At 58.6% G+C, this 25,698-nt stretch overlaps 1 protein-coding gene across 1 annotated transcript; it reads right to left on the reverse strand.

Moving 5' to 3' along the window:
* Positions 1 to 1,350: 1,350 nt before the first annotated feature.
* LOC135888151 (zinc finger protein 135-like) lies at positions 1,351 to 25,379 on the reverse strand. Its single transcript, XM_065415963.1, has 12 exons — positions 25,241 to 25,379; positions 25,017 to 25,088; positions 23,557 to 24,795; positions 19,882 to 20,110; positions 19,556 to 19,628; positions 18,322 to 18,401; positions 18,112 to 18,195; positions 7,368 to 7,561; positions 5,200 to 5,316; positions 2,339 to 3,425; positions 1,778 to 1,939; positions 1,351 to 1,636 (listed from the first exon to the last, which is right to left on the reverse strand). Exons 1-12 carry the CDS (start codon positions 25,377 to 25,379, stop codon positions 1,351 to 1,353), a joined length of 3,762 nt encoding a protein of 1,253 aa, XP_065272035.1.
* Positions 25,380 to 25,698: the final 319 nt, after the last annotated feature.

Consider the following 25,698-nt stretch of genomic DNA (forward strand, 5'->3'; position numbering starts at 1 on the left):
TATCCTATCCCCCCTTAGTCTCCTCTTTTCCAAGCTGAAAAGTCCTAGCCTCTTTAATCTCTCCTCATATGGGACCCGTTCCAAACCCCTAATCATTTGAGTTGCCCTTCTCTGAACCTTTTCTAGTGCCAGTATATCTTTTTGGAGATGAGGAGACCCCATCTGTACGCAGGATTCAAGTATTCCATTGTGACAGAGCCAGACTCAAAGCTTTAAATCAAGCGGTAGCAGCTACTCATGCTTTTAACGCTGGCTGTCCCTGGTTCAATCCCAGCATTTCGACCAGCTCCCGCCTCCCTCCTCCTGCCCCCTTTCCTCCTGACTGCATCAGGAACCATTAAAGGGATCAGGGTCTCGCTTCCTTCCCCCCATTTCAGCCTCTTGTCTCCCAGACTCGACTACCAACGTCAGCTCCGGTGAAAATCCTGGATCCTGCTTTGAAACGTGTCCTGACACAGCAGCTCTAAGAATCGCTCAGCTAACAGGGAATGGTATAAAATGTGGTGTTCTGGCTAACAGGGAATGGTGTAAACGCGACACTCCGGCTAATGGGGGACGATGTAAATGTGGCACCAAGGCCCGAATGCTCCTGGGACTTCGAGCCCTTTGCCTGTGAGCCCTTGCAGGAAACCATCCCGAAATGTGCCCTTATCCTGCAGCAGTGAGTCCCACAGGTCCGTTCTGCCTCCTATTTCCAGGGGTTCTCCATTTCGACCTTTGCAGCCTGGCCTCCTCTCCTCCGGAGAGCCTGAGTGCTGGGTGCTGCCTGCTGAGAAGCGGCACCTCTACCTTTCCCCACCTTCCATCCAGTGCCTCCTTTGAAACAACTGCTGGGTCATGGATTGTTCTGTGCGACAAGTTTCTCTCTCGAGCCTTTATTTCATCCACGGACGATCGGGAGGCGGCCCTGACACCTGCCCGGTGGAGGGGAGATAGAGACAGGGGAGAGGGCCTGCGTGAGGGTGGACGTCAGGGGTCGATGTGGGGTAGGGAAAGTGACAGCACCTCCCCCGTCTCCCTCCCTCCCCCTGCTGCTGCCCATCCAACTCGGGTGAGAGGAGGAGATCCTGCTTCATGGCGTGCCGGCCGCCAGGGGGTCACTGATAAGCGGCTGGGGGCAGCCAAACACGCATGATGGAGGAGCATTATCCCCGGTTAGCGCGTGGATTGGATTTCTTAGCCCTAATACGGATTGAATTCAAAGGGGTTCCTCTCCCAGGTGGACTCCTTGTTATCTCGTCCCTGGCAGACACCTTCCCCCTTAGTTGCACCTTTGGCAGGACGGAGGGTTCCTGGGGTTGGTTTCCCTGTTGTCTCCTTAGGGTCCCTTCCTGGTGGTCGTGTTCCCCCTTACTCAGCCCCTTGGGAGGAGGGTTTCTCTCCGGGGTGGTTCCTCTGATGCCGGTAGAGATGGGAGCTACGGCCAAAGCATTTCCCACAGTCGGCGCACTGGAAAGGCTTTTCACCGGTGTGGACGCGCCGGTGCCGCTCCCAGTGGGAGCTCCAGGCGAAGCCCTTCCCGCAGTCAGCACAGCGGAAGGGTTTCCCCCCAGCGGCGTGGAGCCGCCGGTGCCTGGCCAGCGCCGGTGCCTGGCTGAAGCTTTTCCCACAGTCCCCGCACCGGTAGGGTTTCTCCGCCGCATGGGAAGGCTGGTGCCGGTCGAGGTCCGTGACGCAGCTGAAACTTTTCCCGCAGTCACGGCAGCGGTGGGAGGCGTCCTCTTTGCCGGCCCGGTGCTTGGCCAGCGCCAAGCTGTCCCCGAAGCTCTTCTGCTGGCCTGCGTGCACCCGCCTGTGTTTCACCAGGTGGGCGCTCTGGCTGAAGGCCTCCCCGCACTCCCCGCAGGTGTGGGGCCGCTCGCCGGTGTGCACGTGCCGGTGCCGCTCCAGGTGCGAGCTCCAGGTGAAGGCTTTCCCGCAGTCGCCGCACCGGAAGGGTCTGTCGCCCCGGCGATGCTTGGCCAGCGCTGCGCTCTGTGGGCACCGGTGGGGCTGAGCTGCCGTGTGGAGGAGGCGCCGGTGTCTGTCCAGCTGGGAGGCTCGAGGGAAGTTTTTCCCGCAGTCGGGGCAGGGATGGGAGGAGTTCTCCCCCTGGGGGCTCGTCTGGGCTGAGCTCTCCCCACCACCGGGTTGCCTCTCCGCGTGGCTTTTCCGGTGCCTCACCAGCGCCGCGCTCCGAGCAAAACTTTTCCCGCAGTCGCTGCACCGATGGGGTCTCTCTGCCGCCGGGCGTTTCACAGCCAGGCGGCGTCTCCCCCCGCCGGCATGGCACCCCCGGTGTTTGGCCAGCGCCGAGCTGTCCCCAAAGCTCTTCCCGCAGTCCGGGCACCCGTAGGGCCTCTCGCCCGTGTGCACCCGCTTGTGTTTCACTAGGTGGGCGCTCTGGCTGAAAGCCTCCCCGCACTCCCCGCAGGTGTGGGGCCGCTCGCCGGTGTGGACGCGCCGGTGCCGCTCCAGGTGGGAGCTCCAGGCAAAGCCTTTCCCACAGTCCCCGCACCGGAAGGGTTTGTCGCCCCGGTGGCTCCGGCGGTGCCGGGCGAGAGCAGCGCTGCGGGGGAAGCTCTCCCCGCACTCGGGGCACCGGTGGGGCTGCCGGGGGGTGGCGTGGGCCCGCTGGTGCTTGTGGAAGAAGGCGCTGCTGTTGAAGGCCTTGCCGCAGTCCGGGCACTCCAGGGGCTTCCCGCCGGCGTGGGCCCGCTGGTGCCGGTAGAGGTGGGAGCTGCGCCCAAAACATTTACCACAGTCGGCGCACTGGAAGGGCCGCTCGCCGGTGTGCAGCCGCCGGTGCCGGGCGTAGTGCGAGCCCCAGTCGAAGCCCTTCCCGCAGTCGGCGCATTGGAAGGGCTTGATCCCGGTGTGGAGGCGCAGGTGGGTGGCCAGGTGGGAGCTCACCCGGAAGCGCTCCCCGCACTCCGAGCAGCGGTAACGCTTCCCGCCGGGGGCCTGGGGTCGGCGCCGCGGGCCGGGCTCCTGCCCCGCGTGGGACTGCTGGTGCGTAAGGAGGGCGGAGCTCTCGATGAAGCTCTCCCCACACTCCGGGCATGGGTAAGAGCCCTGCCCCGTGTGGGATCTCTGGTGGGTAAGGAGGGCGGAGCTCTCCGTAAAGCTCTCCCCGCACTCCGGGCACAGGGAGGGCTCCTCTCCCGCAGGACGTTGCCTGCTACCGTCCACACTGAGCCTGGCTTCGGGGCTCTCCCCCGATTGGCCTCTCCGCAGGGCTGCCCCATCCCGGACTTTCTTGAAGCCTCCATTGCATGGAGCTTCTCTGCCCCGTCTCTTCCCCGGCGGCTTTCCCTGCTGGCCTCTGGACCTGCCGGCTTTGCCCCCTTTGGGATTGCGGGCCACCTTCCCCCGGCTGCTTCCCGATGATGCCGTCTCGGGGCCTCCTGGCCGCGGAGCCTCCCCCTCGGTCTCGCTCGCGGTCCCTGGGATAAGGAGAGAGTCCAGACGTAAGCCATGCCATGTGCCGGGGGGAAGAGGGGGACAAGCGGGACGCTGGGGTGAACCAAACCCACAGAGGGCCCTGGGTGGATGTCTCTGGCCTGGGCTACGCAGGAGGCCAGACGAGAGGGTCAGGATGGTCCCTTCTGAACTCCCCTCTGCCCTGCCCACCGAGCCCTTCCCCAGGGAGGAGAGAAGAGGGGACCCTTCGTGCTTCCCTCTCCTGCCTCAGCCACCAGAGGGCAGGCAGAGGGAGGGGGCGGCCAGGCAGAGGGAGGGGGCGGCCAGGCAGAGGGAGGGGGCGGCCAGGCAGAGGGAGGGGGCGGCCAGGCAGAGGGAGGGGGCGGCCAGGCAGGAGCGGCCCCGTCCTCCAGGAGGAGACGACTGGAGGGTCGCACGCTTTGCTGCTCCTGTCGGCCGGGCTCCCTGCACGCCCAAGGGGCTCCTGGCCTCTCCCTACCTCCATTGCAGGGACTCCCCACCCCCTGTCCTCACTCCTCCCTTCCCCCCATACTCCCTGTTTCCACTATGCCAGAGATTGGCAAACTACCGCCCGCGGGACCCTCCTGCCCGGCCCCTGTGCTCCTGCTGCAGTAGGGCTAGCCCCTGGCCCCTCCCCTGCTGTCCCCCCCCCCCCCCCCCGCTCCGCAGCCTCGGCTTGCTCGCCCCGCCACCGGCGCAATGCTCTGGGCGGCCGGGCTGTGAGCTCCTGGGGCAGCGCAGCTGCAGAGCCCGGCCTGATCTGGTCTCTGTGCTGCGTGGCTGGCTCCAGCCAGGCGGCGCGGATGTAGCGCCGCCAGCCACCGATGCTCCAGGCAGCGCAGTAAGGGGGCAGGGAGCAGGGGGGGTTGGATAGACAGCAGGGGAGTTCGGGGGGGTGGTCGGGGGCGGGGGTGTGGATAGGGGTCAGGGGGGGAACAGGGGGTCGAATGGGGGCAGGGATCCCGGGGGAGGGCACTCAGGAAGGAGACGGGGGGTTGGATGGGGCAGCAGGGGGCAGTCAGGGGCAGGTTCCCAGCAGGGGAATCCGGGCAGGGGTCCCGGGGGGCTGCCAGGGAACAGGGGGGGTTGGATGGGGCAGGAGTCCCGGGGTGGGGGGCAGATAGGAGGTTAGGGGCCGGGCCATGACCCCCTCCCCTAACCGGCCCTCCATTCAATTTACGAAACCCGATGCGGCCCTCAGGCCAAAAAGTTTGCCCGCCCCTGCACTATGCCAAGGGCTCTGTGTGCACCCCCAATCTCACTGTGCCCCCTTTTCTAGGGGCTGTGAATGCCCCTCTCCTTTCTGTCTGGGAAAGAAGTCATTCTGGGGGCCACTGGGAGGATGGGCAGAGAGGAGGCCAGGCAGTAGTTAGGCTAGAAAGTGCCCACGGCACCATCAACCAGCGGCTTGATCTACAGACAACTGCAGAGGTGCTGGAATCTGTGGCTGGGCTCCACAGCTGGCAGGGGCTCCATGTGTGTGCCCCCCTCCCCCGGTGTTCCCCCCATTTTCGGTTGTCTGATTTTCCCCAAAGTCGATCGGGTTCTGACCGCTCGTGCCGAGAACATGCCCTGAAACTTTGGAATTGAGCGGACGTGCCGTCCCAAAGTTGTTGCAAATGCCATCGTGTTGAGTGGAAGGGCCCCAAAAAGCTTGGCCGTCAAGCCAAGGTGCTGAGCCGGAACTGGGAGAGCTCCCGGGGGGCTTCCTCGGGAAAGCCAGCTCCTGACTTTGCTCCCAGATGGTTTCTGAACTGGTCGAACGGGTTTCCTCACCTGGGCTGGCGCCTCTCGGGAGGTCCCTTCCCCCAGAGCCCTGGAGATCCGGGGGGACCCACGGCTCTTCCCCTTGCTCCAGTCGGGAGATCACGTCCGGTTTAGGGATGGGATATTCTGCGCACGGGTAGGGGGATAAAAGAGGGGAGAGATTAGGGTTTGTCAAGCCATTGGCTTGGCAGCCTCCTTAGCCACCTCTCACCCAGCGTGGGCTTTCCCAGTCCCACCCCACCTCCTGCCTTCTCAACAGCTGGGCCTGGTGCAGTGTGTGAGCGTGTCTCCCCCTTTTGGCTGGCCCCGGTACTACTACTGGGTTGATCCCTCGGGATTTCCTGAGGCAAGCTGTGATCCTTAGACGCGTGAGCAGGGCACCTATGGCCCCTGCCACACGCAGCTGCCCTATCCGTGAAGCACGCTGGGTACGGCTCCATGGCCCATATGCAGCACCCCGGGGTCAGCCAGCGTTAAGGAGGGGGGAATCCTGAGCGCCGGGCTTTAAGGACACAAGTTGTCCGGTTAATATGAAGGGGTGAATTGTCCTCGGTACTCAGGAGGCACAGGGCAAATCACCTGCTGGTGGCCGCATTTGAAGATGGCAGAGTTCAAGATGCTCAGCAGTTCTGCTATATAGCACCTGTTACTATTATGTGGGTTACAGGGCTCCGTTGTGCCAGGCGCTGCACAGACAGTGAGAGAGACAGGCCCTGCCCCAGCTGAGATCAGGGCCCTGTTGTGCCAGGCGCTGCACAGACACACAGGGAGAGACAGGCCCTGCCCCAGCTGAGATCAGGGCCCCGTTGTGCTGGGCGCTGCACAGACACTGAGAGAGACAGGCCCTGCCCCAGCTGAGATCAGGGCCCCGTTGTGCCAGGCACTGCACAGACACACAGGGAGAGACAGGCCCTGCCCCAGCTGAGATCAGGGCCCCATTGTGCCAGGCGCTGCACAGACACACAGGGAGAGACAGGCCCTGCCCCAGCTGAGATCAGGGCCCCGTTGTGCTGGGCGCTGCACAGACACTGAGAGAGACAGGCCCTGCCCCAGCTGAGATCAGGGCCCCGTTGTGCCAGGCACTGCACAGACACACAGGGAGAGACAGGCCCTGCCCCAGCTGAGATCAGGGCCCCGTTGTGCCAGGCACTGCACAGACACACAGGGAGAGACAGGCCCTGCCCCAGCTGAGATCAGGGCCCCATTGTGCCAGGCGCTGCACCGACACAAACTGAGAGTCAGTTCCTTCCCACAAGAGTTTACAAACTAAATAGACAAGCAAGGTTCATTATACCTGTTTTACAGATGGGAAAACTGAGGCCCAGAGAGATGCAGTGACTTGGCCACGGTCACACAGGAAGGCGGTGGCAGAGCTGGGAACGAACCCAACACTCTTAAATCCCAGCCCAAAGCCCTACCCACCAATTCACCCCCTTTCTCTAATCGATGAGCTCTATTTGCAGTTCTGTGCAAGCCGGCTGAGTCGGGCAGCCTTGGTAATCGAACCTGCTTCTCCTTAAACAAAACCAAGCCACAACCTCGGAAATGACATGAAAACAAAAAATTTGTGAATCCAGCACCAAAGCTGCGCCATGACGCGCTCACAAGCCAGGTCGGGGCAGAGCAGCGGTTTTGCTTTATTCTATTCAAGGCTTTCTGGAACCTCCATGGCCCTGGTGCCTGAGCGCCCGGTTGAAGCCAGCCCTTAACTCCACCCCTTTGTGCCCATGAATGAAGCTACAGGTCTTGAATGAACTGAGCTGGTCAAAACATTTTCATTGGAAAATGGGGTTCTGTCAAAACTGACATTTTTCCCCACTGGATTTTCAATGGAATTTTTCCAAAAAGTCCTACGAGGTAGAGCTGGATTCTGATCTGTTACCCCCGAGGTGACACAAAATCAAATATTATTACTAATTAATCCTTGCAGTATTCACCCAACATAAGCGCGGCCAAACCGGGGCACTGCAATGGTCCATCTAGCCCATATCTATCTCGGACGGTGGCCAGTACCTGAGCTGCAGGGGGACAAGACAAAACTCCTACTGATTTCAAAGGTGCTTTGTGAGAACTGTGGGACTCCAGTCACTAGGGCAGAGCTGTGCTTTGCATCCCAGGAGCACAGAGGTCCATGAGAAGCAAAGAGTAACTTAGAGCAGCCTAGGAGCTGCTCTTACTCACGCTGACCAGCACTGGGCACAGCCCCAGCGAATGGGGCAACTTCCCATAACCGAAGGCAGACAGTTCCTTACTGAGGGACATCAGGGTCTCATAGCTCTCGTGCATGACATCTCTGTACAGGGCCCTCTGCCGAGGATCTAGGAAGAGCCACTTCTCCATTGGGAACACGCAGCCGGCTCCTTTAAAGCACCTGAAAGAACAAGAGAGCCCCGCTTAGCACCTGCTGTTCCCGGGGCGATCCCAGCCTTCCCCAAAACCCCGTACGCCGTTCCCAGGAGTGCCGATTGCAGGCCTCTTGTGTGCCAGGTTAGACTCTCCCTCCTGAACGGAACTGGGTGCTTTGGGGAGCTGCTCCCCCGTCCCACAGATGGGGAAATTTCCACCTCCTCCAGTTTTTGTCTCTTCCTGATAATAAGGTCTCAGATGAGCCGAGTCCCAGAAAGTTTGTACCCAAAAGAGTGGGAGGAGCGGGCGGAGCAGGGTGACTGGGGAGCAGAACTGGCTTAAGTCCATGTCACACCCCGCTCTCTTCCCTGCCCCCCCCCCCCCGCCCCGCTCTCTCCCTGCGGACAGATGGACTGGGCCAGGCTGGGAAAACGCTGGGTCGCTTTATCCCAGCGCAGACCCGGCCCCTCCCAGCAGCACTAAACCCACCCAGTGACAGAGTCTCGGAACCAAATGCTAGCAAAGAGCAGAGTCAAAGGGGCCGCTTTGGGGGACACCTCCCCCCCACACACACTGTCCCCCAGGACTCAGGCCAGACAGGACCTGGCTTTTCCTCTCCTGGCTCCTCACCTGGGTGGGTCCCAGGAAAGTCAGCTCTGCCCAGGGATGGATTTGGCCAAGGCTGGGAGCCCGGAACCTCCTTCCCCACTTATTGCTCCTGTTGCCCCTCCCACTCTCCCCCACCCCTTTTCTGTCTCCTTCCCCCTTTGCCTGGGAGACTGTCCTGTTCCCGGGGCCGTTCGCTCTCCAAGCGCTGGATCAGCTGCTGAGAGCAGGGGGGGCAGCAGCTCTGGGACTCGCAGAGCCCCGCCCCTCCGGGAGCAGAGCTGGGGCGAGCAGGGGCCCTGGGTGCAAAGTCACTTTCCTCCCCGGCCCTTTCCCCCGGGTCTCCCCCCCATCACCTGCAGGCTCCGGCTCAGGGGCTGGTGCGGGCAGAGCCCGGGGCTGGTTGCAGCCGCCGCAGACGCTCCCCACCCGGGCTGGGCACAGCGGGGGCCTGGCTCTGCGCTACGGAAGCAGCAGCCGCTAACCTGGGAAGTTCAGCCCCCTGATCTGCTGATCACAGGAAACACACGGCCGGGGGAGGGGGAGAGCGCTGCCACCTCCCGTCCCTGAGCCGTACCCAGAGCCCTCTAGCGGGGACAGCGCCGGGCACCCCGTTCCCAAGCTCCTATCGGTGCTGGACTAGGGGGGCTGCTGCCGCCTCCCCCCTCGGCTTGAAGCGGTTCCCAGCCTCTGCAGGGTTTGCAGTTTGGTTCAATGGCTCTCAGCCCCCCCCACTGTGCAGATTGTTCCTGCCCCCCTGTAGGACTGAAAGTCTCTATCCAGGGAAAATAGGGCCCGGCTGGGGCCAACCCTCGGCCCAGCAACCCCATGTGGAGGAGAGGAGAGGACCCCCCCCCCGCACCCCATGCTCTGTCACAAGTTGCTACCCTGCCTCCAGCTGCTTGACCCCCCACTCCCACCCCCGGCCAGTCAACTTCCGCCCCCTGCAGTTTGCCCCCTTTTAGCCCCTGTAAAAAGCAGTCCAAAGAATCTGATGCCAAGTAAGGGCAGGGCGAGGGCAGCGGCTTCAGCAGATGTTACTGAGCATGCGCAGTTCGTGTGAGCATGCTCAGTATACACCCTAAGTAGCAAATGATGTCAGATAGCAATTTGGGACACTACATCCCGAGTAGCTAATTCTCCTTTCGACCGAGCGCCGGCTGGGGTTTAGGTCGGTTTAACGACGTCGCTCAGGGGAGTGGATTTTTCACACCCCTGAGTTATATCGACCAATTTCCTAGCGTAGACCAGCCCTATGTCTACACTCCACATTAACCCCGGGCTCTGACCCACGGTTAAGTCCAAGCCCCCTTTTCTGTCCACACACAAATTAGTTTCAGAGTAGCAGCCGTGTTAGTCTGTATCCGCAAAAAGAACTCTATATGCATCCGAAGAAGTGGGTTGTAGCCCACGAAAGCTTATGCTCTAATAAATTTGTTAGTCTCTAAGGTGCCACAAGTACACAAATTAGTCTGACTCGGCTTAGCAAGCACTCTGGACCCAGGTCCTAGGACCTCGCTGTGGGGGTGGGTGAAAGCCGAAGTACCACTGTGACTCGGGTCCAAGCTCTGTCATTTTGCGTGTTGCCATTAGCAGGGCAGAGAGACCCGGGTCTGGCAATCGTAAGGCCAGGTTTACAACGCAGTGTGGATGCTCCAAGCCCGGGTGCCACCAGTCCATAAGCAAGTCCACAAACACCAAGTCCACAAGCCCAGGCTTAATGCGCCGTGTAGACGTAACCCGGCCTAGCACTGTCAACACCGGGGGCTAGGTCAGGAGAACTGCGTTGCTCAGGGAGGTGGATTTTTCACACCCTTGAGCGAAGTATCTGGGTCGACCAGGCCTAAAGCTAATGAGCAGCAAAGGGTTACACTGAGACTGAGCATGTGCAGACAGAGGAGCCTACAGGACGTAGGAGTTTTAACTGCAGGTGCAAGAGCGTTTCAAGTGTAGACAAGCCCTAGGTGTCCCCCAAATCCATGTGCCTACCCAGATTGTCCTGCAATTTGCTGTGCCTTCTGGGGGCCCCTGGAGAGGGTTGGTGACTCAAATTTCAGGTCATTTGAGCATGAGATTACTGAGATACTGCCCCCCCCCAACCAAAACAAATCCACTTTTCTTCAAGGTCACAGATTCTACCAACACACCTCTGCATACCTGGCTTCTGAACTGCTACTGGCTTAATGGGATAGGAAGGGGAGGGTGAGCTGGAAATGAAGGCAGAGGGGGCCATATGTTGTGGGGGGAAAGGGGAGGAGAAAGACGCAGCACAGCACTCTTCACTCACATGCTTAGTGATCAGTGACAGGAGCAGTGGAAGTGCCCTAAAAATGGGGGGCCACATGCAGCCGAACCATGGCACCATGCACTGCACTGTCCCCCCTAAGGCCCCACCCCCACACTGCCTCTTCTCCCTGGTCCCCAACCCTCACATGGCCCATTCCTCTCCCAGGCCCCCTGCCTTTGCACTACCCCTTCTGCCCCAGACCACACCCCTGCACTGCCTCTTCCCCTGAGGCACCCCCACATCACTCACCCTTATCATAGAATATCAGGGTTGGAAGGGACCTCAGGAGGTCATTGAGTCCAACCCCCTGCTCAAAGCAGGACCAATCCCACACTAAATCCCCAAATGGCCCCCTTAAGGATTGAACTCACAACCCTAGGTTTAGCAGGCCAATGCTCAAACCACTGAGCTATCCCTTTTATGGACAGTAAAAAGTGGAGGGCCATGGCCTCCTACCCCGTCCCTGTTCCAGTGCCCTGATTAGTGATCCAAATGTGGGGTCATTTGAGCAAGAGATTGAGGTAGGCTTGGAAGGATTAGAGGTTCATCTGTAAATATCAGTGAACGTCGATTTCACGGCCCATGCACAAACTAGGGTGACCAGATGTCCCGATTTTACAGGGACAGTCCCGATTTTGGGGTCTTTTTCTTATATAGGCTCCTCTTACCCCCCACCCCCGTCCCGATTTTTCACATTTGCTGTCTGGTCACCCTAGCACAAACCCATGAACCAACCTTCCCATGGATAACAACCGAAACGTACCGCAAGGCAAAGTAAGAAACATGCCGCTTGGCAGCTTAGTCGAGTTTGATTTAGGGCCATTTATTTGGCATATTACAACGTGGGATGGTGACGGCTGGTCCTAAAACTTGAACTTTTTGAATCTTGGTGTCATTCCACAATGAAAACCTGCCCCCTCTCCATTGTCTGACCCTCTGCAACCGTGAAAAATTTAAAGAGAGAAAACTGCTTAAAAATAAACACGGGTAATTATCCGTTGAAATTGTAAACCAATAAAAACCCAGTTCTGCCAAGCCTGGTGCACTCCCGTGCTGAATACTTACACAGCACCCAGATCTGTCTATTGGTCCACTGATCCCCTAGACGAGTCTAGCCCCGCATGCAGGGCCGGCTCCAGGCACCAGCTTACCAAGCAGGTGCTTGGGGCGGCCACTTCCGAGAGAGGCGGCACGTCCAGCTGTTCGGCGGCAATTCGGCGGACGGTCCCTCACTCCTGCTCGGAGCGAAGGACCTTCCGCCGAATTGCTGCCGCAGATCGCCATCGCGATCGCGGCTTTTTTTGTTTTTGTTTTGTTTGGCTGATTGGGGCGGCCAAAACCCTGGAGCCGGCCCTGCCCGCATGTCCCCAGCTATCCATTGCCACTCATATATACCTGAGCTAATTATAATTCTGCCTGATCATTACCTATCTCCCTGTGCTTCCGCTGTCCCTCTCATGTAGGCCAGCGGGTCTCAAACTTCATTGCACCGTGACCCCCCTGCTGACAACAAAAATTACTACATGACCCCAGGAGGGGGGATCAAAGCCCGAGCCCACCCCAGCCCCGCTGCCCCGGGTGGCGGGGGGGTGGGGGGGGGCAAAGCTGAAGTCTGCCCTGGGCGATGGGGCTCAGGCTTTGGCTTCGGCCCTAGGCCCCAACAAGTCTAACACCAGCCTTGGCGACCTCATTTAAAGGGTCTTTTAATGTTTGAGAGCCCCTGATCTAGGCCAATGTGACGCTCTGCGCAGCTCCCCAGCCCGGACGCAGGGCTCTGGGTAAGCTGGGAAGCCTGGCTCTCTCCCCAACAGAAGCCTGGCTCTCTCACCACCCCCACCTGGGCTATCATCCAGCCATGGCATCTCTAGGGCCCACCCAAGGGGGAGGTCCCTGGGGGTGCTTTCCCGACAGACAGACCCGCTTGCTTTGCCCCTGTTGGCGGCGATCTTGGGGCGAGGTTTCCGCAGCTGTCCCCACTAGAGGGCTCTGGTGTGTTGCTCAGGGCTGGGAGCCTGCTGCCTCTCTCCCCCCGGGTTTCCTGTGAGCAGCAGATCTGCGGCGGAACTTCCCGGGTTAGGAGGGAGCTGGGGGAGCCGGAGAAACCCCTCCGCAAAGCCCGCTCTGTGCCCAGCCCGGGTGGGGACTCTCCCTGCAGGGGACTGAGACGGGAGAGAGACTGGAAGGGGCAGCGGGAGCAAGAAGTGGGGAGGGAGGTTCCCAGCTCCCTGCCCTGCCCGGATCCCCAGCGCTGCAGCGTCCCTGGGCAGACTGACTCTCCTGGGCTCGAGGTAAGGAGCAGAGAGAGGAGAAGCCAGTTGCTGCCCCTGCCTGCTCAGTCCCCGGGGAGTCTGGGGGGCAGGGGACAATGTCAGGGGGCTTCCCCCATAGGCGCTGGAAATAGGGGTGCTGCTGCCGCACCCCCTGACTTGAAGGAGTTCCCATCATCTGCAGGGTTTGCTGTTTGCTTCAATGACTTTCAGCCCCCCCCCCCCGCCCCACTGTACAAATTGTTCCCGCACCCCTGTAGGGCTGAAAGTCGCTATCCAGGGAAAATAGGGCCCAGCTGGGGCCAACCCTCGGCCCAGCAACCCCATGTGGAGGAGAAACACCCCCCTGCCCCCCATACTCTGGGGGCACAAGGCTGCAGGCCACATGAGCGGCAGGTAGGGGCCACCTAGTTGCCAGCCTCTTGGGGAGGTGGAATTATTATGCGGACATAGGATGCCCCCCCCCCCAAAGAATCCAGCACGCAGCCCCCAACCACGAGGCAACTCCACAACCCCCACCCCCCCTTCAACGGTCACTTATGTGACTCATGCCTTGGGCCCTACCAAATTCATGGTCCATTTTGGTCAATTTCACGGTCATAGGGTTTTGAAAATCGTAAATTTAGTGATTTCAGCTATTTCAATCTGAAATTTCACGGTGCTGTAATTGTAGGGGGCCTGACCCAAAAAGGAGCTGTATGTGTGTGGGGGGGTGTCACAAGGTTATTGTAGGGGGTGTGTGGTACGGCTACCCTTACTTTGGGGCCGCTGCTGGCAGCGGCGCTGCCTTCAGAGCTGGGCAGCTGGAGACGGCGGTTGCTGGCCGGGAACTCAGCTCTGACAGCAGCGCAGAAGTAAGGGTGGCATGGTATGGTATTGCCACCTTACTTCTGCGCTGCTGCTGGTGGGGGGCGCTGCCTTCAGAGCTGAGCGCCCAGCCAGCAGCCGCCGCTTCCTGGCCACCCAGCTCTGAAAGCAGCAGTGCAAAAGTAAGGGTGGCAATACCGCAACCCCCCTAAAATAATCTTGCGACCCCCCCCCCCCCCCCCGCAACTCCCTTTTGGGTCAGGACCCTCAATTTGAAAAATGCTGATCTCCGCCGTGAAATCTGTATAGTATAGGGTCAAAGCACACAAAAGACCAGATTTCACGGTTCGTGATGCGTTTTTCATGGCCGTGAATTTAGTAGGGCCCTACTCATACCCTCTCTCACACACCTCTGCGGTGCGCTTGTGTGTGGATGGGCAGACACCTGCTGTATTTTCCACAGTTTGGATCTGTTATTGCTTAAACTGCGGAAAATACAGATGGGAACATTGCGGCACCTTTAGCTGGACACAGAAACTTTTCACAGTGGCTAGCCCAGTGTATTGTGAGACTAAAATGAAAATCTTTAGACCCATGTAAAAAAAACCCCCAAACCTGGCAGATTAAATTATTTTTTTGGCAACTAGCAAATCCATAAAAAAAACTGGCCAGGCCAGTCAAATATGAGCCTGGTGATAACTCTATGCCAACAGAAGAGTTCTCTCTCCCGTCGGCACAGAGTGTCTTCACCGGACTAGCCCTCCGAGAACTTTCAACAGCTTTCTACGGCTGCAGTTGTACTTTCTCTGCCCTATGCTGGCTGGCTGTTTGCTCCAATCCTCCCACTCCCCTCCCGCCTGGTCTACACTTAAAAAATGTCACTCCCTTAGCACCATAGTGAGGTTGACCTAACTCCCAGTGCGGACGCGGCTAGGTCGACGGAAGGATTCATCTGCCGACCTAGCTACCGCCTCTCGGAGAGATGGAGGGATGACAGTGATGGGGAAAAAACCAAAACCAAAACAATGTTCCAGAAATGTAGGAAGCGGCAGCCTAGCTACAATGCCATAGCTGGATGCAGTGTAGCCATACTAGGGATGTAAATATTGGTTTAAAAAGTTAACCAGTTAAACTATTAAAATTATATCATTTAACCGGTTAACCGTTAACTGAGGTAGCTCCGGGGGGAGGCCTAGCACGGGAGAGTGGGGGGGGCTGGGGGCTCGCTCCGACCTGGCCGGGGCTGGGGTCCTGCCAGTGCGACTGGGGCTGGGGCCCCGCCACTGCGGCCGATGCTGGGGCTGCTCCAGCCAGCGCGGCTGGGGCTGTGATCCCTCCCACCGGCCTGGTGTGGGGCCACCGGGGTTAACAGTTAAGGTTGGTTAACCGGTAAGCCTAATGCTTACCGGTTAACCTTTTATATCCCCAAGCCATGCACACAGTCTCTTCATCTCAGCATCGCTCCACGCCTCTCTATTCCTCGCCACCTCCCCTCCCCTTCCCTTTCCATTGAGATGATCCCCGTCTAACTGACCCCTCCTCTACAAAAAAACCCAGCAACCCACCATGGCACTAGTGTCCAATTTGCCGCCACCACGTTGTTCGCTCCGCTTGTGTGTTGTACCCCTTCTGCACACTGTGTCTGTCTGGTCTTTTTAGACAGGAAGGTCTATGGGGTAGTGAGTAGCCTTTGGTTCTGTGGTTGGACAGCACCTAACACGGGGGTGGGGGGGCGGTCCATGCCTGGAGTTCCCAGGTGCTATGCTAATAATAATAAATAACAGGTGGATTTATTCTGGAGCATTTGAAGCTAAACCTCTTGGCCTTTGTTTTGAGCAGGGGCCGTGGAGATGGGGAGAATCACGTTTGCCATTTTAAAAGTGTTGTCAGAGTTTGACCAATTCCAGCGCCTTTGGGACTGGAAATTTTACATTTGACAGAGAGAATTCCTAGGTCAGGCGCTTTCCTCTCCGTCGTCTGGTGAAAATCTGTTTGGACGCAGATTTGTTATGAAAGTTCAGTGAATGTCTCTTGTGCCGAACACGGATTATTTCCCCCTTTGATAAGGTTTGTTTCCTCGTGGAGGAACTGAGCCCGGTAACGCGCACACATTTGTTTGGGACTGTGTGAACGGTCCCATTAAAGTTGTTTAATTTAATGAGAGAGTTTGAAAATATCGTAGTCCTGGTGTGGGAGCGGCGTTGTGCTGGAATAAAAAGACAAAGGCCGGGATCTTTAAATTCGGGAGCCTAAATTTAGGCTCCTGAATCCATATTCAGGCACCTGGGTAAGTGGCCTATTATCAAAAGTTCTGGGCACTCAGAACTGAAATCCAGCGATGCCCGCTCGGGACTTGTAAAAACCAGGATTCTTATTCAGGATATGACTCGAGGAGGCGAACTTTAGGATGGTATTTTTAAAAATCACATTTTGCGCGTTACGTCCGAGTCTTGAGGTTCCGCCTGGAGGGAGCACGCAAAGGGGAAATCAGTGTAAAATGGACTAAAGCTGCTGCTGAAATGTCCCCATTTGCGCTTCTCGCCTGACAGGCTGCAGAAGAACATCCGTGTTTCGCTCCAGGTTGTTCCGTCCTCCCAGAGGGCAGGAAAAGGGAATGGCTGCAGCAAAGGCAGTGACCTTCGAGGAGGTGGCTGTGTATTTCACCGCGGAAGAGTGGGCTCTGCTGGACCCTGCTCAGAGAGCCCTCTACAGGGACGTCATGCGGGAGAATTATGAGAATGTGACCTGGCTGGGTAAGTCACCATGGGCATTTCCCATCTACTCGGGTTGCAGGTCCTCGCTGGTGAACATAGGGCTGGGATCTTCCCAGCATCTTCTGTGTAACGAGGAAACCGGGAATCTGTAACCAGCCCTGATCTCTCCTGTTCTCTCTTCCCCGGGGCAGGATTCCCCATCCCTGAACCTGACCTGATCTCCCACATGGAGCGAGGAGAACAGCTGTGGATGCACCAAGCAGGTATTCCCTCCCTTCTCCCATCCTCTGTACTGTGGTATCGATGCTGAAGCTCGTGAGTTTCCAGCTGCGGGGAGGAGTTTGGGGAAGATTCAGCTACTGACTGTTCAGATCTTCAAAAGCTTCTGCCTGTGTGACAAACCCAGCGCAGGGAGTGACTCATGCTGGGTTCTCTCCTTCCCCCAGCAGGTGATGGGACGGCCAGTGAGAACGAGGAGGAGAATCCCCAGCAGGGAGGCCCTGAGTTGGCAGAACCACACTGGATGTTCTCAGGAAGGTCCCAGGGGAACATTTGCCAGGGAGAAGCTAGCGAGAGTCAGGGCAGGTCGGAGGAGCAGCAGGGAAACCTGCCCGGGGAGAGAGAGGGTAAATCCGCTCCTGAAGAGGGATGTTTCAAGAAACTCAAACAGCTCCTGGACCTTAAGGGGAAGCAGAACAGAGGGACGGGAAATGCAGGCGCTGAATGTGGGCAGGGCTCAGGAGAGATGCTCTGTCCGGGAACCCCCCGAGAAGACGCATGCCACAGATGTGGGGGAAGCCTCCAGCAGAGCTCGGTGCCTCCAGAACATCCGAGCAGGACCGCCCATCGATGTCTCCGCTGTGGGAAAAGCTTCCGCTGGAGATCACATCTTCTGAGACATCAGACGGTGCACAAGGGTGGGAAAAGCTCCAGCCCCAGCACAGCCCACGCCATCCAGCAGAGAAACCTCTCGGGGCAGAAACCCTGCCAGTGCCCCGACTGCGGGAGACGCTTTGATCGGAGGTCGACCCTCATGGCACATCAGAGGCTCCACACAGGAGAGAGACCCTACAAATGCCCCGAATGCGGGAAAGGCTTCATGCAGCAGTCACATCTGGTGCGGCACCGGGGGATCCATGCTGGGGTCAAGCCCTGTGTCTGTGCCGACTGCGGGAAGAGCTTCGTCAAGACCTGGAACCTGACCAAACACCAGCGCTGCCACTCGGGGCAGAGACCCTGTCAAAGTGTTGAGGGTAGGGAAAGCGTCCGTCTGCACTCACACCTGTCTCACCAGGAGGGAGCTGACGGCACGGCCCTGCTAGAGCACGTCACAGCAGAGAGACCCTACCGCTGCCTCAACTGCGGCAGGATGTTTAGCCGGAGCACGGACCTGCTGGTCCACCGGAGTAACCACACGGCTGAGCAACCCTACAAGTGTCCGGACTGCGGGAAGGGCTTCTGTGTACGCTTCAACCTGATGGTGCACCAGAGAGTCCACACGGGCGAGCGACCCTACCTATGTCCCGACTGCGGGAAGGGCTTCAGCCGTCGCTCCAGCCTCACGGCTCACCGGAGAGTCCACACGGGCGAGCGTCCCTACCCGTGTCCTGACTGCGGGAAGGGCTTCAGCCGGAGCTCCCACCTCAAATCGCACCGGAGAGTCCACACGGGCGAGCGACCCTACCTGTGTCCCGACTGCGGGAAGGGCTTCATGACCAAAACGGCCCTGAGCACTCACCACCGGAGCCACACGGGCGAGAGACCCTACAAATGCGCCGAGTGCGGGAAGAGCTTCAGCCAGAAGGCGCATCTGGTGCAGCATGAGAGGACCCACCTGCGAGGCAGACCCTACAAATGCGCTGAGTGCGGGAAAAGCTTCAGCCAGAATGCCTACCTGGCCAAGCACAGCCGGATCCACTGCGGGGAACGGCCCTGCGTCTGCATGTACTGCGGGAAGGACTTCGGCGACACCTCCACCCTGCTCCAACACCAGCGCACGCACACGGGGGAGCGGCCCTACCAGTGCACCGAGTGCGGGAAAAGCTTCAGACGGCGGGCGCACCTGATTCAGCACCAGAGGACGCACTCTGGGGAAAAGCCTTACGTCTGTGCCGACTGCGGGAGACGATTCACGGAGAGCTCCACCTTGATCAAGCACCGGCGGATCCACACCGGGGAGAGACCCTACAAATGCGAGGCGTGTGGGAAAAGCTTCCGCCAGCACTCCAACCTGGCCCAGCATGCCTGGGTCCACTCAGGAGAGAGACCCAGCCTAGACCACGGGGGCAGCCTTATGGACGGCATGGCCCCACCGGAGCGCCACGCAGCAGAGAGACCCTACCGCTGCCTCGACTGTGGAAGGACTTTCAGCCGGAGCACGGACCTGCTGGCCCACCAGAGTAACCACACGGGTGAGCAGCCCTACAAGTGCCCGGACTGCGGGAAGGGCTTCTGTGTACGCTTCAACCTGATGGTGCACCGGAGAGCCCACATGGGCGAGCGACCCTACACATGCCCCGACTGCGGGAAGGGCTTCAGCCAGAGCTCCAGCCTCACGGCTCACCAGAGAGTCCACACGGGCGAGCGACCCTACCCGTGTCCCGACTGCGGGAAGCGCTTCAGCCGGAGCTCCCACCTCAAATCGCACCGGAGAGTCCACACGGGCGAGCGACCCTACCCGTGTCCCGACTGCGGGAAGCGCTTCAGCCGGAGCTCCCACCTCAAATCGCACCGGAGAGTCCACACGGGCGAGCGACCCTACCCGTGTCCCGACTGCGGGAAGGGCTTCAGCCGGAGGTCCAATCTCACAGCTCACCAGAGAGTCCACACTGGGCCAGCTGATTAAGGGCTGGGCAATACCTTTGGCTGTTACCCTTGGATACAGGTGAGACAATTACGGCGACGACCTATGAAATCCTGGACAAACCTTCCTGAATTTCGGTTTAACACCTCCGGGGTTCATGCAAATGGAGTTAAAAATGCAAATGTTTCTGTGCTACAGTGGATTGTTTGGAACTCCATTGTCAAGGAGACAGGATTAATACAACTGCTGGGACGTACGCGGCACTTGGAAGGAACTTTTTGCAATGGGTGTAAAGTGGATTTTCTAGGAAATCCCTGTGGGTGAGGGGAATGCACGCCACCCTTTGGAAGGTAAGCCCTGGGGAGAGAAACCAGTTGTCTGCTAATTACCTGCACCTGGAAACTCCAGATCAGCAACCCCTGGACTGTATAAAGGGTGAGGTAAACGTGTCAGAAGGGAGCTGAAGCTATGATGAGATTGAAGGCACGAGACCCCTTTGGTGGGGCTCTGAAGGCCTTCTCCTACCAGAGCTCACATGAGGGTCGGGGTCAAATCTGGAGAGCTTATTCGCAGGCGTGTAGGCTCTGTGATTGGTTCGACTGTTTCCTCTGCAGTGGAATAAAATAGGCTTACACAGGAAGTGCTGTGTGGTACCTTTATAACTGGGCAATTCCATTGGGTACAATCCCGGAGGGGGAAAGCAAGCGGGCCCGTTTAGGCAACATGGGTGGCGGGTGGAGCCCCCCTCTGCTCCTTCCGCCCATGGCCCGAGTGCTCCCACCCCCCCGCCTGGAGGGGCCAAGTCCCCTCCCTGCTCTGAGGAGCCCCGGGCCAGCCGGAGCCCCCCCAGCTGCGCCGCACCTCCCTAGATCCCAAGCTGCCCTGTGGGAAAAGCTCTTGTCTCTTCTCTTCTGGAAGAAGAACGTGAGCTTTTGATATGCGCCATGTAGGTTCCCGGGGCAGCTGAGGAGGCGGTATGTGTTACTCAGCTTCTGGGGTTCATCAGTAATCTCTCTGGAGTCAGGGAGATTACTGATGAATCCAGGAAGCTGAATAGCACATACCAGCGCCTCCTTGGCCACCCCAGAACCTGCATGGGGCATAATAATAAGCAAAAACTTCCCCTGCCAAACCCTGTACCTGGCGTTCGGCAGCAGCAGCCTCCCCTGACGTATTATACCCGCTGCCCATGTTAGGCAGTCTGTCTATTCTGGGAATTACACAGTGAAGGCAGGGAAGTGTTTGGCCTGGGAACACAGGCTCGGACTTTTGGTTTTGCCGGTGGGTGCTTCTCTCTGCCCCTCCCACCCCGTGTGAGCAGTGGACGGGGCCTGCAGGGGAAGAGGCTGAGCGGGGTGAGGCCTCAGGGGGAAGGGATAGGGCAGGGCCTTGGGGCGGGGCGGGGCGGAGCGGAGTAGGGCCTGGGGGCGGTGTGGGGGCGGAGCCTCGGGGGAAGGGGCAGAGCAGGGGCAGGGCCTCAGGAGAAGGGGGCAGAGCAGGGGCAGAGCACCAGGGCCCACAAAAGATTAATCCGGCCCTGTGGGTGCTGAGGCACCCCCTATTTTGGGGGGGGGGTGCTTGAGTCTTGGAGCACCCACAGAGTCAGCACCTATGCCTGGGAACATCCCAGTTAGAAGGGAGAGAGACACGGACCCAACACAGGTGCTGGCCACAGAGGGGATGGGGGTGGAAGGTTGAAAGCGGGTGCCCTCGCCAAACTGCAAGAGAGGTGCAGTTCATAGAATATCAGGGTTGGAAGGGACCTCAGGAGGTCATCTAGTCCAACCCCCTGCTCAAAGCAGAACCAATCCCCAGACAGATTTTTACCCCAGATCCCTAAATGGCCCCCTCAAGGATTGAACTCACAAACCTGGGTTTAGCAGGCCAATGCTCAAACCACTGAGCTATCCCTACCCCTGAGCTGTGACAACTGGCTCTTTGACTGCTGTCCCTTTGGGGTGGGGGCTGTTTGTGCCTGTACAGCACCTAGCGCACTGGGGTGCTACTCCATCAGAGGGGCTCCTCGGTGCTCTAATTAACTTCTCTGGGAGGTGGCGGGCGGCAGTAGGGATCAGGGAGGGGATGGATAACCAAGCGGGGAAGATGGGACGTCACACTGAGGACTAAGCAGCAGGGTCCGGCGGTCAGGGTGTTGGGTTGGGCCCAGGACAGCTGGGCTCTGTTCCTGTTCTGTTGCTGACCTCCATGATGTCCAGGTGGGCCATTAATTAGCTGAGCACAGCGCGGTCTAACGTTTGACTGGATGGCATTTGTCTGTCTATGGGAATGGCAGGGGGGGTGGGGAGCTACAGAGACCCGGGATAGGGGGTGTATACAGATTTCCTGGCACGGGAGAATGAGGGTACACAAACCACCGAGTATGAGGAGGATGGGAGCTCATGGGGAGCTTGGAGCTATGCAAGGAGCCTGCAGTGGGTGCTTTTCACTTGGCCTAGAGGAGCAATGAAACGCAACCAAATGGATCCCTAGTGCAAACCCCCCTTCCATCTACACACAAATAGCTGGGGCTCAGACCTTGGGTCCTAGGGCCCTGCAGGGCTGGAAGGGCCAAACCCAGCCAGGATCCAGGGTTCAAGACTCCGATCCCAGAGAGACTTTCCCAGAGGCCCTGTTTCAGCCCAATCCGGGCCCATTGCGGTGACCCCTCTTCCTTCAGGGCACACGACTCTGGGAGTGTGAGGACCCCAATGACCCATTGCCCCCTGCAACTCGCAGCCCAGAGCCCGGCCCGTTTCAGGCAGAACCAAGCCCATGGGGCCAACCCAGCCACCAGCCGTTCTAAGGAGATGGAAAAGCACGGCCCCACCGGGGAGGTGGGAGACACTGCGACCCCACTACTCAAGGAAATCCCGGGATCAGGGTTTAGCGGGAGTTAAGAAATCAGCTGTTGTGGTTACAGGGTGTCATCGTGTTAACCCCTTCTCTGCTAGGGTGACCAGATGTCCTGATTTTATAGGGACAGTCCCGATATTTGGGGCTTTTTTTTATATGGGCCCCTATTACCCCCTACCTCCATCCCGATTTGTCACACTTGCTGTCTGGTCACCCTATTCTCTGCTGGCAGCCGCTCTCCCAGGGAAAGGCTGGTTTCTGCAGGGTCGGGGCGCTGATCCCAGCTGAGACTAATTATCCTCTGGGGGTGGGGTGTGCATGGTGGAGGGGGGCAGACAGTCTGTCATCCCCATGCAGGACAAGGCAGGTAAAGGGGATGCCCAGTGGGGTGACAGAGTCCTCTTCACACTCTGGCTTCAGTGCTGGTGGCTGGGGGGCGGCATCTGGATTCCCAGCCCTTCGGGTGGGGCTTGTCTCATGCAGGTTCCTTCCTGGGTACGGTCAGCTGAGGGGGCCGATTCAAATGTAACTGTACAGTCAATCCAACCCGTCCCACCCAGGAGTGAGCTGGGTGAGGTTCCACCTCGCGACACGCAAGCCCGGGTTTAGTCCCCATCCCTGCTGGGCTAGGCCCCTGCTTACGGTGGCTGTATCAGTCAGTGGAACCCCCGGGGGGGGGTCATTGGCAACCAGCCCCCTGAATTTCTCCCTGGAGGGGAGAAAATTCTCTTAATTGCGCTTGGTCTCCTGCCACCCCTCGCAAGTGGGGGAAAGTTCCCAGGCTTGATCTGCCAAGCCACCAGCTCGCCCTGGCTCACGCCTCTCCTCTGCCGTGGTGGAGACAGGCGAATGCAGCCTTGCAGCTGTGAGCTCTGCTCCCAGCTGGCTGAGGACCGTGCACATCCCATTAGATTTCCCCACCTCCCATCCAACCTGCTGGTTTGCCTCGTCCACCTGTTACCCCTTGTCTTTTGATCTGTAAGCTCTTTGACTGTCAGCCACTAAGGACCTCAAGATACAGATTGTGGTGCATCAAGGACTGCGTTGGGAGGGCAAGCTAGCACTTCAGGTGTGGTGGGGGTTTCTGGTCCTGCGAGCAGGCTAGGGGCTCTAGGGAAGCTTGCAGTGAGAGTCAGGCCGGAGAAAGCCAGCTTAGTGCAAGGGTGAGTTGTTCCTCTCTGTCTCAGAGAGCAGCCTGCTTTGTCTCTCTGTGTTTTTGGTTTGTTGTGTGTGAGCCGTACTGAATTCTTCGAAATGAAGTTGTGTTACACGGCAACCTTCCTCTGAGAGGATTTATGCTTTTATTGAACGTCTCGGCGTGTATGCCCAGAATATAACACAGAGAAGTGCCTAAGTCCCATTGAAATCAAGAGGGCAGACCGTGGTGTATCATGGGCGAGGCAGGCTGACCAGGGAGACAGGCCTAGAGAGGAGAATGGGAGCATGCGTGAACTACAACTCTGATGAGGCACCGCAGCAAAGATTTCCATTGTTGGCCAAAATGTTTTGGCATTAGAAATTTCCCTGAAAAGTTAAAATTTTCCATGGAGGGGGAAAAACCCCCCAAAAGAAAACCCTATTTCCCAACCTGCTCTTCTGAAGACTGATTGACGTGGAGTCTCCAGTGCACCATGAGGTCGGATCTCTGGTTGAAGCCGCTGCCTCAGTTGGGGCATGTATTGCGTCGCTTGCCAGCATGGACTCTCCTATGCATCGCAAGGTTGAAACGTAGGCTGAAGCTCTTCCCGCAGTACGAGCACCTGTAGGGCTGCTCGTCCGTGTGGCCACACCGGTGGGAGAGCAGGTTGGCGCGTCTGCTGAAGGTCCTGCTGCAGTCGAGGCAGCGGTAGGGTCTCTCCGCTGCCCGGTGTTTTGGCAGGGCTGTGCTTTTGCAGCGCGGCCCCTCCTCTGGGGCCGGAGAGCGCTGGGCCAGGTCGGAGCTTTTCCCGCCCTCGTGGTGTTTATCGGGCCTCTCTCCCGTGTGGCCCCGCTGGTGCTCGATCAGGGCCAAGGCGTCGATGAATCTTTTCCCAGAGCTGGCGCAGACACGCGGCTTTTCCCCGCAATGGGCTCTCCCGGGCTGCTCCAGAGGTGCCTGCCGGCCGAAGCTTTTCCCGCAGTCGGGTCGCACCCCCTCATGGGCCCTCTGATGTACAGTGAGCTTGGCTCTCCGGTTAAAGCCCATTCCACAGTCAGGACACAAAAAGGGGCGCTTGCCCGTGTGGACCCTCCGGTGCATCGCAAAGTTGAAGCGTAGGCTGAATCCTTTCCCGCAGTCCGGGCACGCATAGGGACTCTCTCCCGGGTGGAATCGCCGGTGCTTCGTCCGGACCGAGCTCTCGGCAAAGTGTTTCCTGGATTCTGGATGCGGGAAAGGTTTCCTCTGCAGGTCAGGGCATTTGTAGGGCCTCTCTCCCGTGTGGAGCCTCTGATGTGCCATGAGGGTCGACCTCCGAACAAAGCTTCTCCCGCAGTCGGGGCACTGGCAGGGTTTCTGCTCTGAGCGGATTCTCTGCTGGATGGTGAGGGCTGCGCTCTGATGTTGTGGCGGCATCGAGTTCTGCTGGGGGCTTTCCCCGCATCTATGGGATGCCTCTTCCAGGTGGGTTCCCAGACGGAGCATCTCTCCTGAGCCCTGCCCACATTCAGCGCCTGCTTTTCCCGTCCATCTTTTCTGCTTCCCCTTAAGGTCCAGGAGCTGTTTGAGTTTCTTGAAACATCCCTCTTCAGGAGAGGATTTACCCTCTCTCTCCCCAGGCAGGTTTCCCCACTGCTCCTCTGACCTGCCCTGACTCTCGCTAGCCTCTCCCTGGCAAACGTTCCCCTGGGACCTTCCCGAGAACATCCCGTGTGGTTCTGCCAACTCAGGGCCTCCCTGCTGGGGATTCTCTTCCTCGTTCTCACTGGCTGTCCCATCACCTGCTGGGGGAAGGAGAGAACCCAGCATGAATCACTCCCTGCGCTGGGGAGGCAGGGGCCCTGGGGAAAGGGGATCGGCAAAGGGTTTGTCACACAGGCAGAAGCTTTTGGATCAGCTGAACAGTCAGTAGCTGAATCTTCCCCAAACTCCTCCCCGCAGCTGGAAACTCATGAGCTTCAGCATTGATACCATGGCACAGAGGATGGGGGAAGGGAGGGAATACCTGCTTGGTGCACCCACAGCTGTTCCCCTCGCTCCATGTGGGAGATCAGGTCAGGTTTAGGGATGGGGAATCCTGCCCCGGGGAAGAGAGAACAGGAGAGATCAGGGGTGGTTACAGATTCCCGGTTTCCTCGTTACACAGAGGATGCTGGGAAGATCCCAGCCTTATGTTCGCCAGCAAGGACTTGCAACCCGAGTAGATGGGAAATGCCCATGGTGACTTACCCAGCCAGGTCACATTCTCATAATTCTCCCGCATGACGTCCCTGTAGAGGGCTCTCTGAGTGGGGTCCAGCAGAGCCCACTCTTCCGCGGTGAAATAAACAGCCACCTCCTCGAAGGTCACTGCCTTTGCTGCAGCCATTCCCTTTTCCTGCCCTCTGGGAGAATGGAACAACCTGGAGCAAAACACGGACGTTCTTCTGCAGCCTGGCAGGCGAAAAGTGCAAATGGGGACGTTTCAGCAGCGGCTTTAGTCCATTTTGCACCGATTTCCCCTTTGCGCGCTCCCTCCAGGCGGAACCTCCAGACTCTGTCGTTCGGACGTAATGCATGAGACGTGATTTTTAAAAATACCATCCTAAAGTTTGCCTCCTTGAGCCATATCCTGAATAAGAATCCTGGTTTTTACAAGTCCCGAGCGGGCGTTGCTGGATTTCAGTTCTGAGTGCCCAGAACTTTTG

This window comes from Emys orbicularis, chromosome 13 (genome assembly GCF_028017835.1).
Source record: "Emys orbicularis isolate rEmyOrb1 chromosome 13, rEmyOrb1.hap1, whole genome shotgun sequence".
NCBI classification, from domain to species: domain Eukaryota; kingdom Metazoa; phylum Chordata; order Testudines; family Emydidae; genus Emys; species Emys orbicularis.

Excerpts from the sequence above, each read along its gene's own strand:
- LOC135888151 (XM_065415963.1), bottom strand. The coding sequence starts at position 25,379 with ATGGCTGCAGCAAAGGCAGTGACCTTCGAGGAGGTGGCTGTTTATTTC. Across the intron at positions 20,111-23,556 it reads AGTCCATGCTGGCAAGCGAC|GTTCTGGGGTGGCCAAGGAG; the intron begins GCAATACATGCC and ends TGCCCCATGCAG. Across the intron at positions 1,637-1,777 it reads CACAGGCGGGTGCACGCAGG|GGAGAAACCCTACCGGTGCG; the intron begins CCAGCAGAAGAG and ends TTCCCATGCGGC.